Source organism: Orbicella franksi, chromosome 2 (assembly GCF_964199315.1).
Source record: "Orbicella franksi chromosome 2, jaOrbFran1.1, whole genome shotgun sequence".
In the NCBI taxonomy this organism is placed as follows: domain Eukaryota; kingdom Metazoa; phylum Cnidaria; class Anthozoa; order Scleractinia; family Merulinidae; genus Orbicella; species Orbicella franksi.
In genome coordinates, this window is record NC_138146.1 from 10,734,402 (window position 1) to 10,752,080 (window position 17,679).

Consider the following 17,679-nt stretch of genomic DNA (forward strand, 5'->3'; position numbering starts at 1 on the left):
TCATCCGTTTCACTGCTGTCAGCACTTGCCCTGTTGTCATTTTGTGTCAATGTCCTGGCATTTCTCAGTGTTGGTTGGCTAGCTCTGAGAGGACTCTTCTGCTGCAAGCATGAATGTCTTACAATTGCCTTTACTTTCTCACTCTTGCTGCTTTTCAAATGCTGCTTCAGCCCGTGGTGGTTTGAGTACTGGTTTAGTTCTGGAACACGTAGCTTTTTAAGCTTGGTTAGACCTTCGCACAACTCAGTCCAAGGATAATCCTCCTCCCTACTTAACTTTGCCTTTTCTTCTGCTCTCTTTTTCCTTTTAAATTCCAGCACTTCAGGATGCTGAAGATAATCCACCACAAACTTCGATTTGAGAATAAACTTATCTGCAAATAGAGCAACGCTCTCTGAGTCAGATAAAACCAGCCTGCCACTTCCATGCTCTTTCTTCTTTATATTGTTAATCCAATCGGGGAAAGAGCGCATTACTACATGAGCATCATGAAAGAGGCTCATTCCAAAATGCGCAATAATGGCGAAAACGACGAGTCGTTTAAGAAAAGGTTTACAGCTGAACGATCCAGGCAGTTTGACATCTTACAAGCAAAAGAAGCAATTTTTCTAGGTGCGGATGGCTGTTCAGAAAGGGCGAGTGAGTTTTCCATGCAAGAGTACCAGTTGAAGCCCAGTGATGGAAGAAAACTGAACTTCTCCATCAAAGAGCACAGAGCAATGGTGGAAAAGTTGAATGTCATATTGAAAGATGTAAAGGAACACGATTCCACACTCTTTCAGTCCAATGGGCTTGCTTTAAAGCAGGGCGAAGAATTTGCCCACAGTTTTAATGTAAAACATATCAAATGTACAGAAGCTAAGTTGACGAAGGTCACGCAGGACATGGAAGCACTAGAAAATAAGAAGAGCAATTATAACAGCATATTCAAAGGCATACTCAAACAGCACATCAACAAAAGGAGAAGGAAAAAAGAGAACCGCAGAAAGTCAAATGAAAGAAAGAGGAAGCGGACTGAAAACAACGTCCAACGAGTTTATGGAATCTGTGTTGGAAACCCGCTAGGAAATGATCTTCCACAATGCCTTGTGTACCCTCCTAGAACGGCCGTCCCGGAAGAGTGTCTTAAAGTTGAGGATGTTGCCACGTCGATATTTAGAAGAGATGGGCCATACATCGCCCAGCTCTTGGAAGGGAATTATTTCACCAATGCTGCAAGAAGCAGAATCACCACCAACCTTGGGAAGTCAGAGATTATGTTTACACCTTCATGTACCCTGAAGAGTACACTCTGACGGAAAGCATTGCTGCTTCTTGCAGCATTGGTAAAAGAGACTCCCATAGCAGCACAAGCAGCGACGAAGAACTCGACGACAGCGGAGATGAAGATGAGTGCCGGTGAAAGTTGCATTCGAAAATAACAGTGTTAAATACTTCTTTTCAGTAGCTACAAATGCTTTTTGTCGCCAAACGTTTTTTTAAAGCAGAAGGAAAGTTTGTAATAAATTTGTATCCTGCCTTCTATGTTTATTCTATAGCAATTTTTTTGATATTCAAACATTATGCCATTTTAAAGTTTTACTAAAATATTTCACGTGACCCCCCCTTTTTCCCTTATTTTTTTGGGATGGCCCCCCCTCGAAAGCCATTTTTTTTCGCATGGCCCCCCCCCCAAATCCCACCAGCCCCCCCTACCTTATAAAAAATGAACGGTCCCTTAATCCGTTTGGTTTTTAAAAGATCCAATCCAGAGTGCCTCGGTCTTCTCGTAGTTGACTTTTAGGCCTGACAATTTGGCGAAGATATTAAGTAGCAAAAGGGATCTTTCTGTAGAGGACTTTGTACCGTCCAATTTAAGCGTGGTATCATCAGCATACTGGCTTATTTTGCATTCATTGTCCGAAATTTGAATACCACGAATTAATTTATCTCTTCTTACTGCTGCTCCAAGGATTTCAGCGCATAAAATAAAAAGGTAAGGGGACAGGGGTCAGCCTTGACGCACACCTCTACCTAGATTAAAGAAATCTGAAGACCAGCCATTGTTTTGTATACTGCTGCTAATGTCAGTGTAAAAGAGCTTTATCCAGAGTACAAGAGAATCTCCAAAGTTATAATATTTTAGAGTTTTTTTCAACAGAAGACCATTCAAGAGTGTCAAAGGCTTTTTCAAAATCGATGAAAAGGAGAAGTCCTGGAATTTTTCCGTTATCTGTGTAACTTAAGATACTATTTAACAGCGTTATATTTTCACCAATAAACCTGTTCTTTTGGAAGCCTGTTTGATCCCTGTCAATCACCGAAGGCAAGGTTCTTTTTATTCTGTTAGCGATTGATTTAGCAGCAATTTTATAATCACAATTCAAAAGCGAGATGGGTCTCCAGTTTTTTATGTAACATAGAGATTTATCTTTTTTTGGAATCAACGTTAATAATCCTCTCCTCTGTGATATGGAGAGAAGGCCTTAAGCATGGGAAGCGTTAATAGCGGCGAGAAAAATGGGCTTAATGTCATTCCAAAAGACTTCTTATAAAATTCAACTGGAATTCCGTCCGTTCCAGGTGTCTTGTTGGATTCCATAGTTTTTAAACTTTCCAGACATTCTGCAGCCGTTAGCAGACCTTCACAAAGTTTTCTTTCTTCATCACTTATTGTACAGTGGTTCTCTTTTTGAAAAAAAAGGTCTTCACCAGAAACGTTTTGAAAAGAGCTATTGTTTGACGCGTACAGTGCTTGATAAAAGCGTTTCGCTTCATTTAGGATTTCTTCATCTGTGTTTTGAGTGATGTTGTCATCGATTTTCAGATTTCTTATTGTTTTACTATGCCTTTCCTCCAACTTAAAGAAATACTTTGTATTTTTCTCCCTTTCATTGTACCAACGTGTTCTGGACCTGATAATCGAACCTTGGGTTTTGTAGATGACCATTGCTCTAGGCTTTGTTTCTTAATCTCTAGTTTCGTGCGGATCTCACGCTTCTCAATTTCGGAAAGGTTATTTTCAAGTTTGCGTTCAAAACACGTTTCTACGCTTCGCGAATCCACGAGTTTAAAAAAGGGGATGGCCATATAGCGCTCTAAAACCTCCCAGCATTTGTGTTTCAGGAAAAGATATTTTGCCGTTTGATTGTTCATTTGCCTGTTGCCTTTTACTTTGGGTACATTTTGCACATTAAATGAGCCCCTTTCAAATCAGTTGGGTAATCTATGTTAAGTTTTTTTTTTTTAATTTCGCATTGAATGCGGTACTGCTGTTCATTCAAGCACGACTGAGTTGAGTTGCTTTTCGTCAGAGTCAAGGATAGAGGAAATATCATTCGTAAACACTCTCTCATGCAGTTGTTTGTTCATTTGCCTGTTTTCTTTTACTTTGGGTTAATTACGAACATTACATCGGTCGCTTTCAAATCAGTTCGGTAATCTTGGCAAAGTTAAAAATTTTAATTTGCATTGAATGTACTACTGTTGTTTGTTCAAGCATGGCCACGATATATTTTCCCGCTCGCGTTGCTTTTTGTTGAAGACTCAAAGACGGAGAAATTTGGTTTATTTGCCTGTTTTCTTTTCCTTTGGGTACATTTTGAACATTAAATGAGCTGCTTTCAAATGATTTGAATAACCTTCATGGTAGAGTTGTTTATTTCGCATTGAACGCGGCGCTGTTGTTTCACGGCCATTCGCGCTCGCATCGCTTTTCGTTGACGAGTCAAAGACATTGAAAATATCGTTCTTATTAAACACACTCACTTCATAAAAGAATAGCTCTACGTTCAGTTTGTCACGTCAACACCCTGGCTGAATTGCATTTATTTCAGAGTGACCCCTGCGAGATGTAGTTCTTGAGTTTGAAATTTTATTTGTGATGGCGGCCGGTCGAGTGAAGACACATTTGACTTATTAATCTAGACGGTGGTACTTTAGGATTATTAATCGATTATTAAGTGTGGATTTTAGGATTATTAATTCTAAAATGATGCATTTTAGGATTAATAATCCTTAAGTACCACCTTTTGCGATTAATAAGTCAAATATGTGCATCTTAGGATTAACAAGCATTAAAATTTCACTATTTGAATGAGATTAAATTTTGATAAACATTTCAAAATAAGAATGAGCGATAGAAATTTTACACAACGTTTCGATGTCGTCATGACATCATTATCAAGTGACAAGAAAATAACGGTTCAACAGTGTTATATATGCGGTGAGAGGTGTGATTGTTCATTAACATATTTGTTTAAACAAATAGTTTCGCGCGGATGGAATCCGATTGCGTGTTCAGGCTAGGTTTCTTCTTTCTAATAAACAGCAGTTCGTAAATCAAACAATCCAGTTTTCCGTTGCATTTCTTTAGGACAGAAAAATTATTGGCAAGGTCGTCGATGTTATAAAGGCGGTGATCGTTCTTTAAATGCTCTCCGATTGCGGAGAACCTGTATTCATCAATACGTTGGTGCAAATGCCGGCTGGTATACCCGACATACTCTGCATCGCACAGATCACATTGGTAATTGTACACTACGCATTGTTGATTAATTAGAGGTGGTTTTGGTTCACGCATCTTGAGATCTTCACAGATTTTGCGACTCTTGAATATTGGTTGAAGAGTGTGATCGATTTTCTTCTTCAGGTCAGATTCTGTGGTTCGTAAGATTCTGCCAAAGGAGATTGCCGATTCCGTTTGTCAGAAAGGCTCACGCCTTGCCCACCTTTATGGTCTTCCAAAGACACACAAAGAGAAGTTATCAATGAGACCAATCCTGTCTGCCACGGGTACCTACAACTATGCCCTCGCCAAGTGGCTTGATGAAAAACTGAAGCCGCTGTCAGTTAATCGCTACACGATTTCTGATACGTTCGCTTTTGCAGAAGAGATTCAAAACCTAAAAGTCGACGAAAACGACATTTTGGTATCCTATGATGCCACGTCTTTGTTTACTAATGTACCACTTAAGGAAACTATCGAAATGATCGCCGAAAAAGCGTTCGTAAACAACTGGTTTAACGAAACACACAAGTTAAACATCACTCAGCCTGACCTGATCCAACTTCTAGAAGTAGCAACTAAGAACCAATTGTTCCAGTTCGATGGCAAGCTTTATGAACAGACTGACGGAGTGGCAATGGACTCACCTTTGGGACCCCTTATGGCAAACGCATTTCTCTGCTCCATCGAAGAGAAATTAGAACATGACAACAAGCTCCCAGAGTTTTATAGGCGGTACGTCGATGACACGCTTGCCACGGTGAAGGATGTGCCAGCAGCAGAAGCCTTTTTAACAACACTTAACAACTGTCACCCATCCATAAATTTCACAATGGAACTAGCTTCTGACAACAAGCTACCATTTATTGGTATGGAAATACTTAAGAAAGGTCACAAAGTGGAAACCAGTGTTACCGGAAGCCAACAAATACCGGCCTACTACTCCATCACCAAAGCCATGTGGACAAAAGGTACAAGAAATCGCTCATTAAAACCATGGTAAACAGTGCTTTTCACCTGTCATCCACATGGGAGTCTTTCGTGACTGAATGTGATCGCCTGAAGCTGATGTTTGTGAACCTCAAGTACCCTGAAAGTCTAATTAACTCCATCGTTTCTCACTTTGTCACCTCAATGATGACCAAAGATCCTCTCGTGCCACCTCAACTACCCGTCAACGAAGATACTGTTCACCGAGTGGTATTGCCATTTAAAGATCAAACGTCGGCCGATGCAGCGAAAAAACAACTGTCTGACCTGAGCAAGAAAATCGATCACACTCTTCAACCAATATTCAAGAGTCGCAAAATCTGTGAAGATCTCAAGATGCGTGAACCAAAACCACCTCTAATTAATCAACAATGCGTAGTGTACAATTACCAATGTGATCTGTGCGATGCATAGTATGTCGGGTATACCAGCCGGCATTTGCACCAACGTATTGATAAACACAGGTTCTCCGCAATCGGAGAGCATTTAAAGAACGATCACGGCAGGATTTCCGTATAACCCCATACATTTATTATGCATACAGTTCTTTGTTTAACTAAACAATAGCGAAAACAATAGCGCTCCTTTGAGACTTACCTGATTTGAATAACTCTACTCATACTTTTAGACAAACTTTTTTTCGAATTTTCTATCTAAAATACGCAAAAACGGAACGATTTCTTGGAGACTTAGAATAACTTTACGAGTGTTAGGTCTAAATTACGGAAAACCGAAACGAAATTTCATAATTTTGGGCGCATTTACCGTATTTTTAAACTGAGCGCAGGCTTAAAACTGCTTAAAATAATAGCGATTTAGACCTGTTCGCTAGTTTAAAAAAGCTTAAAAATACTGTTTTAGGCCTAAGCAAAACCGGCTGCTTGCGGTTAGCTATAATCTGTTGCGCGGGTGAGCGACTATTGTACTAATTTTGTAAATGTAAACAAAGTGAAATAAAATTCTAGCTTACCTGTCGCGTCTCTTCGCGTTTTTTCCCCCTTGAATTTCCTTCCTCAAATTCAGACCCATGCGATGAAGTTGTGTATTTTGTTTCTTTCCTCCATGAAGTGGCGATCAGATCACGAACAGTGCATACAGTGGTACGAGGAACAATTTACGCATCTTTGCGCACTTCGTATAAGTCGGCGATATGCTTGATAATGTTTCCAAAAGGATTATCTCCATAGTGCTGACGCCACAACCATTGCTGTAGATAGCTTTCGAAGAGATCTTTGGATGTTCCTGTACGAGGCATACTTCGTTTGACTCCCCACCATGTATTTTCAATGTGCTGGGTGTGCGCACCTGTGTCTGGGTCTACGATGTTTAGGCTGTGGTTGACTGTGAGAAGCGATTGGGAAAAAGAAAGAAATCACTCCCCCCCCTTTTATTCACCAGGGACCCACACATGCGATGCATATTTTCGTGCAGCGTGCAACATACGTTAAACACATGAATAAGTAAACTGTAATGTTAATTTTTTGGAATGCGAACGAGTCAAGTAAAATAAAAATTATTTTTTGAAGGGGTAGTTCTCAACTAAACCTCGTAGTGTAGTGGTGTAGAAGAGAGACTGGTAAGCGAGAGGTGTGCGAAAGGTAAGTGGTTCGAGACCTGATGGGGTACAAGAAAATGAAGGAAAAAAAAATCCGTAAGGAGCCTGAGTAATATGGAGAAGAAAAAGAGAGAGGAATAGAGCTAGGGGACGAAAAGAATCGGCGAAAAGACAACGCGCGATAGCGCGCCACAGCGCGCAATCAAATCCTCTTTTATTCACACAGTAAGTAGTAATTATCAATGTATATATTCAATACCTTAGGGAGTTGCTATTGTCTTCAAAAACAATAGAGTGCATACATAATTAATAATTCTGCATGCATAATAAATGTATGGGGTTATACGGAAATCTTTCCACGATCACCGCCTTTATAACATCGACGACCTTGCCAATAATATTTCTGTCCTAAAGAAATGCAACGGAAAACTGGATTGTTTGATTTACGAACTGCTGTTTATTAGAAAGAAGAAACCTAGCCTGAACACGCAATCGGATTCCATCCGCGCGAAACTATTTGTTTAAACAAATATGTTAATGAACAATCACACCTCTCACCGCATATATAACACTGTCGAACCGTTATTTTCTTGTCACTTGATAATGATGTCATGACGACATCGAAACGTTGTGTAAAATTTTTATCACTCATTTTTATTTTGAAATGTTTATTAAAATTTCACTCCAGAAATAAATAAACACCTGTTTAGAGTAATAATTATTTTGTCACTAAATCCATTCGAAATGGTTCACCACAATCAAGTCAACATTAAAAGAAACAACTGTTCTCTGATGTTACAAGCAAACTTCTTGGTTGAGGACCTAGATTGCGAGCAGTCTCTCTTTTGCTCGAAAATCCGTGGGGAAGAACGCCACACAAGGGGGCGGTGGGTTGTGAGCGTGCGATTGTGACATATGAAGCCGTGAGCCGCCCGTGCTACTTGTGGTGGAAGCCGCTCGCCACTCGCATGTCCCACTGGCAGTCACACTTGTTTTGCTTTCTTCATTGCATTCTTTCCCACGGATTTCCAAGCAAAAGAGAGACTGCTCGCAGTCTATTGAGGACATCAAGATCAACAATGTTTAGTTGCTCTCGTGGAGTCTAGGAGCCTCTAGAAGAATGATCTTGTCGAGGGGACATTCCAGGACCGCTGACTTGGTTTTCAACCTGTCTCTTCTCACAACCCATCTCTCTTGTTTGGTTTTACTTCGAGGATGCGACCAAGGGGCCACAAGTTTTCTACCACGAGTAAAATATCTCCAGTTTCAATGTAACAGCTTTATCTTCTCACCTTCCAGATACTGACTTTTAAAACCAAACTCCAACCGAGTGGAATAAAACCCCACTATAGTCCGTGAGCCAGGCAGCCAAATTTAGGCTGTCGGTATCATTCAGGGTGAATAAGTTTCCTGGTGTTTTTTGAAAGACCCTGCTATTGTAGACTTGGAAAATCCATGATAGCACTGGATCGATGGTAGCTCCTCCACGCTGACTGCATTTATTTGCACCTCCTTCCAAGCTATAGCACATTAGGCCCGAGTTAATGTTCAATTATATGCAATTACAAATGCTTATAGAATGCAATAAAATTAACTGTGGAGACATAATCATACTTTTAAGAGTCTACATAATGTGTTTGACAACATTTTGTTTAATACGCGAGCCTGCAAATTTTGGTCAGCAGTTTGTTAATTTATGCCATGTCTGAGAACTCTGTTGCTTGATGTATCCGCCATTTTGAAAAGGCCAACTTCGTTAAGGTAAGTGTTTAAACTACAAGATATCTATCAGTCACTTAATTATTCCACAATGTATGAATTTTATAAACATTATAGTTTTGTGTACTCTTAATTTTGAATGAACTTTGTTTTGATTGCAAAATACTTTGTTTTGATTGCAAAATAGCATGACAAAGACGACAGAGCTGAGGCACGCTAGATACGAGATGTTCAGTAAAACATAATCTAGGGTACAAACAAACAAAGAAAAACAGTCCATTTCTGTCGTAGTAATCAATAGCTGGAAATATCTTTAACCTTCTTCATAAAAACTGTAGTATTTTTTTTTAAAACTTGCCCTCCTTTATGCAAAAAACTCTGCTTCTCGGTTTTTTTCTGATAATTCACCTTTTATCTACTTGGAACTTAAATTGTACTGTGTCTGTAAACAAATCAGCTCCCATTAAATCTTTTTTAAACTGTTTTAGAAATTAGACTTTCAGTTCGATCTAAAGTTTGAAAATACTCGATCTATTACTGAGTGCTAATTTACTTGTGCATCTATAACGTATATGAAATCGTTGATATCATTTACGCTATTGTTTCAGAGTAAATAATAGATTTATTTAAATTCTCCATTTACTGAGCTTGCGTTTGCCATTCAGATTGAATGGAAAAGGACAAGCACCAGTGCATAATACACTATACTGCATGTGATAAGGAGGAAGAACATCTTGTGTCTCCAAAGGACATCAGATCTTGGCTGGCTTTGCTGGAAGCAGCCAAAGTTCGAAATCCTCAGGCAGTTTTGGTTGTCGCCAAAACAGTCGAAGAAAATCGCATACCACCGAAAATGTAGAAGTCTGTTCACTATGAAAAGAGACTTAGAATCTATTAAGTGAAAAAGAGAAGAGTCAGTTGATGAAGACGCCAGTCCCACAAAAAGGCAGTGTAGGAGACTATCCACCGAAGGGAGAGTATATAATCCTGTATGCATTTTCTGTAATAAGGTTAAATTCATGAAAAATCCAAAGTCAAGGGAGAAACTCATCCAGGCTGTACAACTGCGGGCAGATACGAGACTCCGTCATTGTGCAATATTAAACAATGATGCAAGAATTCTTGCCATAACTAGCAGAGACATAGCGGCCGCAGAAGCCCACTACCACGCTTCATGCTATAAAAGTTACACTAACATTAAAACCAAAGAACGTGATCATGTAGGTGATAAAGAAGTGGACAATTCGTCACAGGTAACTGAAATGCTATCATACGAAGTAGCTGAAGTAGAAGCATACGTACAACTTTTTCATTACATCAGAAACGAGGTAATTCCACGTAAGAAGGTCGTACCAGTTGCCCAGCTTACGGAGAAACTGGAAGCGTTCATGTCCAGCAAGGGTGAAGCTCTCAAAACTGCCACAACGAAGAACATCCGTAGAAGGCTTGAGTCAGAACTGGGCAATTCTATCCATATTTTCCCAAATGATTCCGGAAAGTTGCTGTTAGTTCCTGATAGCTTATCGTTTAAAGATGTTGTCCTTGATAATGATAATCTCCGTAAAGAGCTAGCAATCTGGAAGGTGCAGCTAAGTGATGACAACAAGATAACAGAACAAGCTTCATTACAGATTCGGGAAGTTATAAGAAGAGATATGAAACCGACTGCCTGGTCTTGCCACCACCCGTCTGATCGGTCAAATGCTGTGTAAATGCCTACCCAGCTGCATCGTTTTCTAGTTGGACTGCTAACTGGAAACCCTCAGAATGAAAAGCCATCAGAGAGAGTGTCAAATCTCATTTAGTCATTTGGTCAAGACCTAATATATGCTGTCACATGCGGTCAGCATAAGCCTCCCAAGCATGTGCTCCTTCCTTATGCTGTCAAAACATTAACTGGAAACACAGAGATAATCAGGATACTTAACAAGACTGGCCACGGGATGTCATATACTCAGCTTGAGGAAAACGACACCGCTTTGCGTCTACAAAAGCTGACATCAGGTCTGGATGAAAGAATGTCACTTCCCGCCTCCATTAATCCACAGGTCTTCACAAACCTTGCCTGGGACAACATAGACAGAATCGAGGAGACCTTGTCAGGTAAAGGAACATCCCACCGTGTCAATGAAATCGTTGTACAGCCCAGGGTCTTCGATCTACCACGCATTGACAAAAAGAAACAGAGGACTTTGAGCACAGATCATCAACCCCAACTTGACGTATATGTCGCTGGCCCTCGTGTGGGACCACGTCCTCTCAAAACCAAGGATGACTATGCTGGTGAAGCCAACAAAGCTGTGACAAATGCAGAGCAGAAAAACATGCTATGGATCCTTGCTAGGCAAGTCAATTCAGACGTCCAAAAGGTGCCTAGTTGGACCGGACTTAACATCCAAACAAGGGATCAAGTTCAAGTAACACCAGATGTCGTAGAGTATCTCCCGACAATAAATGCTCCAGCAACAGAATTAACAACAGTGTTTGAGATCCTTAACCAGTCAGAGGAAATCAGGAAGAAACTTGATCTATCATCAATTGTCGTTGTCATGGATCAAGCACTTTACGCAAAAGCAGCGGAAATTGCATGGAAGCAAGACCAGTTTTCGAACTTTGTTTTGCGAATTGGAACATTTCACACGATTTGCGTTGCATTGGCTATTCTGGGGAAACGATTTAAAGATAGCGGTTTGAAGGACATCTTCATTGAATCACAGATAGTTGCTGAGGGCTCCATAAGTGGTGTCATTGATGGAAAGCATTACAACCGTGGCGTGCGGGCACACAAGTACCTGTATGAAGCACTGATGAGGTTAGCATGGACTGAGTTCATGAGAAGGCTCGAAAGCAGCGATCCCAATCATCGCATCACAGTGGCGTCTTTTCTTGAGCAGGTGGATACACTGGCTAATAATTTGAAGGAAGAGAGCTTAGACCAGCTGCTTCAATGCCCAGTCCTGCCCCCAAGTGATGACTATGTGGAGAGAGTTCCTGAATCATCTTCATCAAAGTAACGGTGAACTTTCAGCATTCTGGATGCCATATGTGGACATGGTAGAAGGAAAAGTTCTTGGCCTGTTGCGAGCATCTCGTGAAGGTGACTGGGATTTACATTTCCATTCCATACGAATGATGATCCCTTGGTGTTTCGCTTACGACAAGGTGAACTATTCACGATACCTGACTCCTTACTTTGCTCAGATGACAAATCTCGGTGACAAAAATCCTAAAGTACAGAAGGCATTCAAAGAAGGCAGTTTTGCCGTTCAGTTAGCCAGCAGCAGTCCCTTTGGGAGGATTCCAGTTGACCAGACAACTGAGGTCACAGTTAACAAAGATACCCAGAGTCCTGGTGGAACCACACGCTTTAGCTTAAAACCTGCAACTGTTCAGCGCTACTACCTCACAGCTGAATACCGAAGTGCATTTCTTGGGCAGCTAAGAAACATGGCACAAAGATCCAACTCGGAAACGCAGCATACAGAGCTTCAGTAATCAAGAATAAAGAGAGATGAGCTGGCGGTTTCGTCCATAGTTGACCTCATCCAAGGCTGGGTTAATCCATTTTCCGAGAGCCAAGAACTGATTAGCATTTCAACTGCAAAGAAAGCCCCCAGAGAGATTGCCACAGAGCTGAAAGCAGCACACGCGGTTGGTGAAAGATGTTATGCAAAGTTTAAAGACGAGAGGATGGAGAAAACTCCTCAAATCAGAAAATTCCATGACCCTCTGAAGACCAACAAACTTAAGACATTTAGTGACATGAACTAGAAGAAACAGGTGCAAACCAAGGACCGATCGATTATTTTGAAAGCAGACAGGTCCTTGTTTGGAAGAATCATAGTTATCGCACAAGAACGAAGCTTGCAGATGAATACCATCCTTTCACACCCTCTTGGACCACTTCCCTGGGCCTTGTCAACTCCAGATGGCCTTCTGAGAAATACCAACAAGGCCTCCCTGGCATCACTGTTACAGAAAAATTTTCAGTTCTCTGAGGAAGTCCCTGTAAATTCTGCTGCAGTTATTGATGGCATGTCTCTGGTGCAAAGGCTAAAGGAAGATCAACTGACCTTTGGTGATGTCGCTATGACTGTTCTGTCTATGGCAATGAAAGAAGGGGTGTGGTGTAACAGAATAGACGTCGTATTTGACACATACAAGGAACTATCCATTAAGAACTGCGAGCAGCAACTGCGAGGTGAAGAGTCAGGACACCAGCTTGTTAACATCACTAGTACACAGATAGTTAGGCAGTGGAGGAATTTCCTGACAAGAGTGAGCAATAAGGCGAGTCTTATCACCTTCATCGTCAACGAGTGGAGAAAGGAAGCATGCAGACAGAAGTTGGAGGAGAAACTGTTGTGTGTCAATGCTGGTGATACGTGCTACAGAATCACCGCGGAAGGTAGTGAGGTTCCAACACTGAAGTCTCAACAGGAAGAGGAAGATGGACGACTACTGCTCCACGCTTCCCATGCAGCTAATGAGGGCTTCAACTCAGTTCTTGTCTGTTCGGAGGACACTGATGTATTTATCATGTCCTTGGCATTTAGCAATGAGATAGGAGCTTCCCTGTTCATGAAATCTGGAACTCGTACACGGACAAATGTTATTGACATTTCAAAAGTTGCTGCCTCACTTGGTCCAGAAGTGTGCAAAGGTGTTCTCGGAATGCATGCATTCACTGGATGTGATACTGTGAGCGCATTTGCAGGAAAGGGAAAGGCACAAACACTGAAGCTATTAAAGAAGAACACAAGGAGCCGAGAAGCGTTAACAGAGCTGGGAAAAGAGTGGGGCCTATCTCCTGAATTAACAGATAAATTAGAGGAACTTACTTGTCGTCTTTACTCTAGTAACACGGTCACCACGAAACCAATGAGCTGAGGTACCAGCTGTTTTGTTCAAGAAGAGGGGGGATAGAAAGCCACCAGCTCCCTCCTTGCAGAGATTGTCTTGTGAAGCACGCAAGGAGAGCAAATTATCAGGTTGCCATATGGAAACGACGTTTAGAGAAAGACCCACAGGTTCCGACTCTTGTTGGACAGGGATGGAAGATTGAGCATGAAGATGGTGTTGTCAAGTTAGTTGTTGACTGGATGGACGTAACAGCAGCATCAGAGGCCATACTTGAGCTATTAGCGTGTAACTGAACTAAAAAGTGCATCCCCCCTAAATGTGTCTGTGTCACAAATGGCCTAAGATGCACTGATATGTGCAGGCTTGCTGAATGTGAGAACCAAGGTTCTGTTCAAGAGATCGATAGTGCCGATGATGACGATGGAGTGAGCAGTGATGAGGAATATTAAACTGAACGCTTAAGAAGTTTCTGTGAATTCTCACAAGTACTTTCTATGTATGCCAACTGGTAAATATAGAAATTAGGTCACGTGACTCATTTACTTAATGATATTCTTAGCTATACCCACGTTAAAGAACATCAGAAAGAACGTCAGAAACATTAAAAAGAGCAGGTTGAATTAAAGTGGATTGGAGTGCCTCGTAGTACAGTCTTACAATTGTCTGTCATGTAAAAATGCCATTTTAAAGGCCCTGGTCACGTGTCCAGTGATGTAAACGACGGGATAAACAACACCTTCTGTTTTGCAGATTTTGATGGACATTTAAAGCTAATGAACACACATATGTATGTCAAACCAACATCAGCCTCGTTTCCGTGCCAAAGTCGTGCTCTGGTCATGCGACTAATGAAATAAACCATTTGTAATTAAAAAAATGTATGTGTGAAACAATGGTACTGTTGTGTATGTGTTCTGTTCATTTTGGTGGACATCTGAAGCTACTAAGCACAAAACAAGCTTCAGCCTCGTTCCCATGCCTGAGCCACACTTTAAAGAGCACTGTTATCGACTAGCTACCATAGAATCATTGCTATCATGCTTTTCCCTACTATTTATGGTCTAATTTACTAGAAAACCACCATAAACCTTATTCACCCCGGATGATACCAACCAGCCCTACTGGCTCACGGACTACTACAACAAAACCTGTATTAAGCGGACCCCATATTAAGCGGACACCCTCTACTAAGTGGACCACTAAATTTTCTTCCCGCATCTACTGTAAAATAAACCTGCAATCAGCGGACACCTCTGTTAAGCGGACGTGGACCCCAATATTAAACCATTTTGTTGCACGAAACCTGCAATAAGCGGACACTTCAAGGGCTTTTACTTCTAAAAGCTCAGCTCAGACACCTTTAACATAGTTCAGCGATGTCGTTTCAAAGATATGTAGATTAAGAGATACCTATTTTATAGAGATAATCATTCGTTGCAATTCTTCTGTGAAGAAACTTAAAAATTGGACAGTCTGAAGTTTGGTTTCTTTCGTGCAATTAACCATAAATGAAAACGGGATTTTTTTTCCCTGGATCAGAAACTCCAAAAATGATCAGTTGTGAGCATGTGATTGTTCAGCGTGTGATTTCACTATTTTTTCTAGTTACATTTTAACAAACCATACCTAATGAGTGTACCCAAGATTGTAGAAATTACGTACGTAATATATCAGGGACTTTCCAAGAGACGATTGTACAAGGAATATGTAGGAAGAAAAGTCAACAACTCGTCAGGGTTTAATTTGCGCCGAAATTTTGCCTTTGCATGTACTCCCACCCTATCCCCCAAAGTAGTAACCTGGCTTGAACCCGCGATCCAATCGAAAAACCCAGTACCTGATCAGCAGTCAACTTCAAAAAACCGCGCCACCTCGATGAGCTCTTGACGTGAGTCCGCGATATGGTCACGTGATACTGGTCAGCGGATACCTTGTTCTGACAGCTGTCAATTAATCATAACATGGATGTCCAATATCAAAGATGTACCTATGGTAATGGTGCTATTCTCTTACTTTTCAAGGAATGTGGCTTGCCTTACGCACGTACTGATGGACGGACGTACGGATAGTCACGTGACAACCAAAATTTTGAGATTGATGGGTCACCAAATTTTCTAAGGTATGGGTTCCGCTCGCACGCCTTCGGAGCGCGGGAGCTCCGCTCTCAACATAGACAAGTTGTTACAACTTTTAAGTAGGAAATGTATTGCAGAATACAGGGTATGCAGAATTGACAGATTTTCATGAAATTTTCGCCAAAACAATACAAGGATAATGAGAAACTAAGGGTTGGCGGGAAATTTTGATATTTAACACGTTTTTCCTGTGGCGTCCATGTACGCAACACATCTTGCATATTTTTAGTTACTCCAACTTTAGATGCGAATATCTAGACAACCAATCAGAATATCAAAAAACCCCGACACACTTTTGTTGATTGATGCCTTGTGAATAAGACTGTGCAGCCATTTTGCTCGTGTTGCAGAATCCGATAACCGACAAATTCTGGCGGGTCTAAAACACAGGTCACGGGTCATTGTCTTACCAATACCGGAACAACCCTAACCCCTTCCTAATCCTAACCTTAGGCCTAAACATTGTCTTAGTGCAGTATTTAGGTCTAAAACATTGTCTTAGTGTAGTACTTAGGGTTTTTCCAGTATTGGTGAAACAATGACCCGTGACCTGTTTTAGACCCGCCGGATAAATCAATTGAAGAACCCTCGTTCGTTTCACGCCTTACCGGCTCCTGAAGTTCCTAAAATAAAACCTTGCTTTAATTGTATTTTTATTGTAAACTTCATTTATTAAGCTTTCTTTTGATATATAGTTTGTTAGGGTTGTCTTGAAACTGTCACATGTATGATTTTTTTCCCGAAGGACACCCCTGAAGGTGGAAAGTAACCTTAACCACAGGGTATCCAAACACTGTATCAATAACGTAATCATATACATTCATGTAAAATAGATGTACTGTTATTTACCTGTGTTCCTGAGTCTTTTTGACACGTTCCAAAGGGATTTGACTAGAAGCGAAGGTAGCCTGCGTAGCAAGTGTTCCCATACGAAGAGCTTTTCCACATTTTACCCGTGCGTAAATTGGACCGAGAGCTTTGTCAATACTTTGCTTTCGCTCCAATTTATGCGCGGCTGGAATGCAGAAAAGCTCTTCGTACGGGAACGCTTGCTATGCAGGCTAGAGGGGGTTAACTGTTTAGCATATAATGATGGTTTTTTGCTATCGTAACCGTATAAACCACAAAATTTGAACTGATTAAGGTATCACGGTAGGTGGATTGACAGTGTTTGGAAATCGCGCTCTTACGCTGGCGCTTTGAAAGAAAACCCCATCAACCTATACATTTTCTGAAAGCTTAATAGTTATAAAATACAATCATATCTTTGAAATTTTCTAAAAAGTTACTGTCGCAGTGATATTAAAAGAAATACCCAGAAACACTGGTTCGCTTAAGCTGGTTCGCTTCCGCACGTGAATTATCGGAGCGGCGCGATTTACATCGGAAATGTTTTCTCACACATCACCCTCAAAAATCGTGTCTGCGATTTTCCAGATGTGCTTTGTTGTTTTTTTCTACACCCTCCTAACCTTTGATATTTTCAATGCGGACGTTTCGTTCTACTAAAGAGGACATAACTTTGAAACGGAAGCGAAATTAAACAAATCCCGACACCCTTTTTCGAAGGAGGTGTCCTAGAACACACCTGCCGATTTTTGGCCAATTCCATCGGAAGACGCGCGTAAACGAACTAAAAATGTTCATCCTTATATGCAGTTTTCTTTTATCGAGAAAGATAGGAAAAACCTTTTCTGAGATTGGTATGAATAGGTGTTAAAAATCCCCTCCGCACTGACAGATGTCGGCATGGGTCAGTTTACCACAACAATGGATTATGACAACTTGAAATAGACAGACGACTAATATTCTGGCGCGGAAACCCGTCGTAGTGAAATCGTCCGAGAAGCGACAAACTACAAGTTAAACTGCCGTGATTACTTTTACTTAAAAGATTTCGTCGGCGGCATGGGTATTATGTTGCTTAAGTT

General features: G+C 41.0%; 3 protein-coding genes and 2 pseudogenes across 6 annotated transcripts in view; 3 read left to right on the plus strand and 2 right to left on the minus strand.

Moving 5' to 3' along the window:
* Positions 1 to 17,679, minus strand: part of LOC145480036 (uncharacterized) — a 67,742-nt gene that overhangs the window by 16,749 nt on the left and 33,314 nt on the right. The window contains exon 4 of one of the 3 annotated variants that reach the window (XM_081458531.1): positions 8,374 to 8,551. The exons of 1 other annotated variant lie outside the window; for it this stretch is intronic. In XM_081458531.1, coding sequence (XP_081314657.1) covers positions 8,374 to 8,551 — 178 coding nt within the window. Of the gene's footprint in view, positions 1 to 8,340; positions 8,552 to 17,679 lie in introns of those variants that run through there. One more of the 3 variants, XM_081458530.1, reaches the window with a different exon arrangement.
* LOC145480044 (uncharacterized) overlaps positions 1 to 17,679 on the minus strand; it is a 137,847-nt gene that overhangs the window by 14,128 nt on the left and 106,040 nt on the right. The gene's annotated exons all lie outside the window — the stretch shown is intronic.
* LOC145480054 (uncharacterized) lies at positions 1,760 to 7,556 on the plus strand (annotated as a pseudogene).
* Positions 9,433 to 10,477, plus strand: LOC145480021 (uncharacterized). Its single transcript, XM_081458517.1, has one exon. It carries the CDS (start codon positions 9,770 to 9,772, stop codon positions 10,460 to 10,462), a length of 693 nt encoding a protein of 230 aa, XP_081314643.1. The 5' UTR covers positions 9,433 to 9,769; the 3' UTR covers positions 10,463 to 10,477.
* Positions 11,721 to 17,679, plus strand: part of LOC145480087 (uncharacterized) — a 337,189-nt pseudogene continuing 331,230 nt past the window's right edge. The window contains exon 1 of the transcript XR_014048506.1: positions 11,721 to 15,929. The product of XR_014048506.1 is annotated as an uncharacterized LOC145480087 (transcript). The remainder of the gene's footprint in view (positions 15,930 to 17,679) is intronic.

What these genes read in the sequence shown, in the direction of transcription:
- LOC145480021 (XM_081458517.1), top strand. Translation starts at nt 9,770, where the DNA reads ATGAAAAATCCAAAGTCAAGGGAGAAACTCATCCAGGCTGTACAACTG.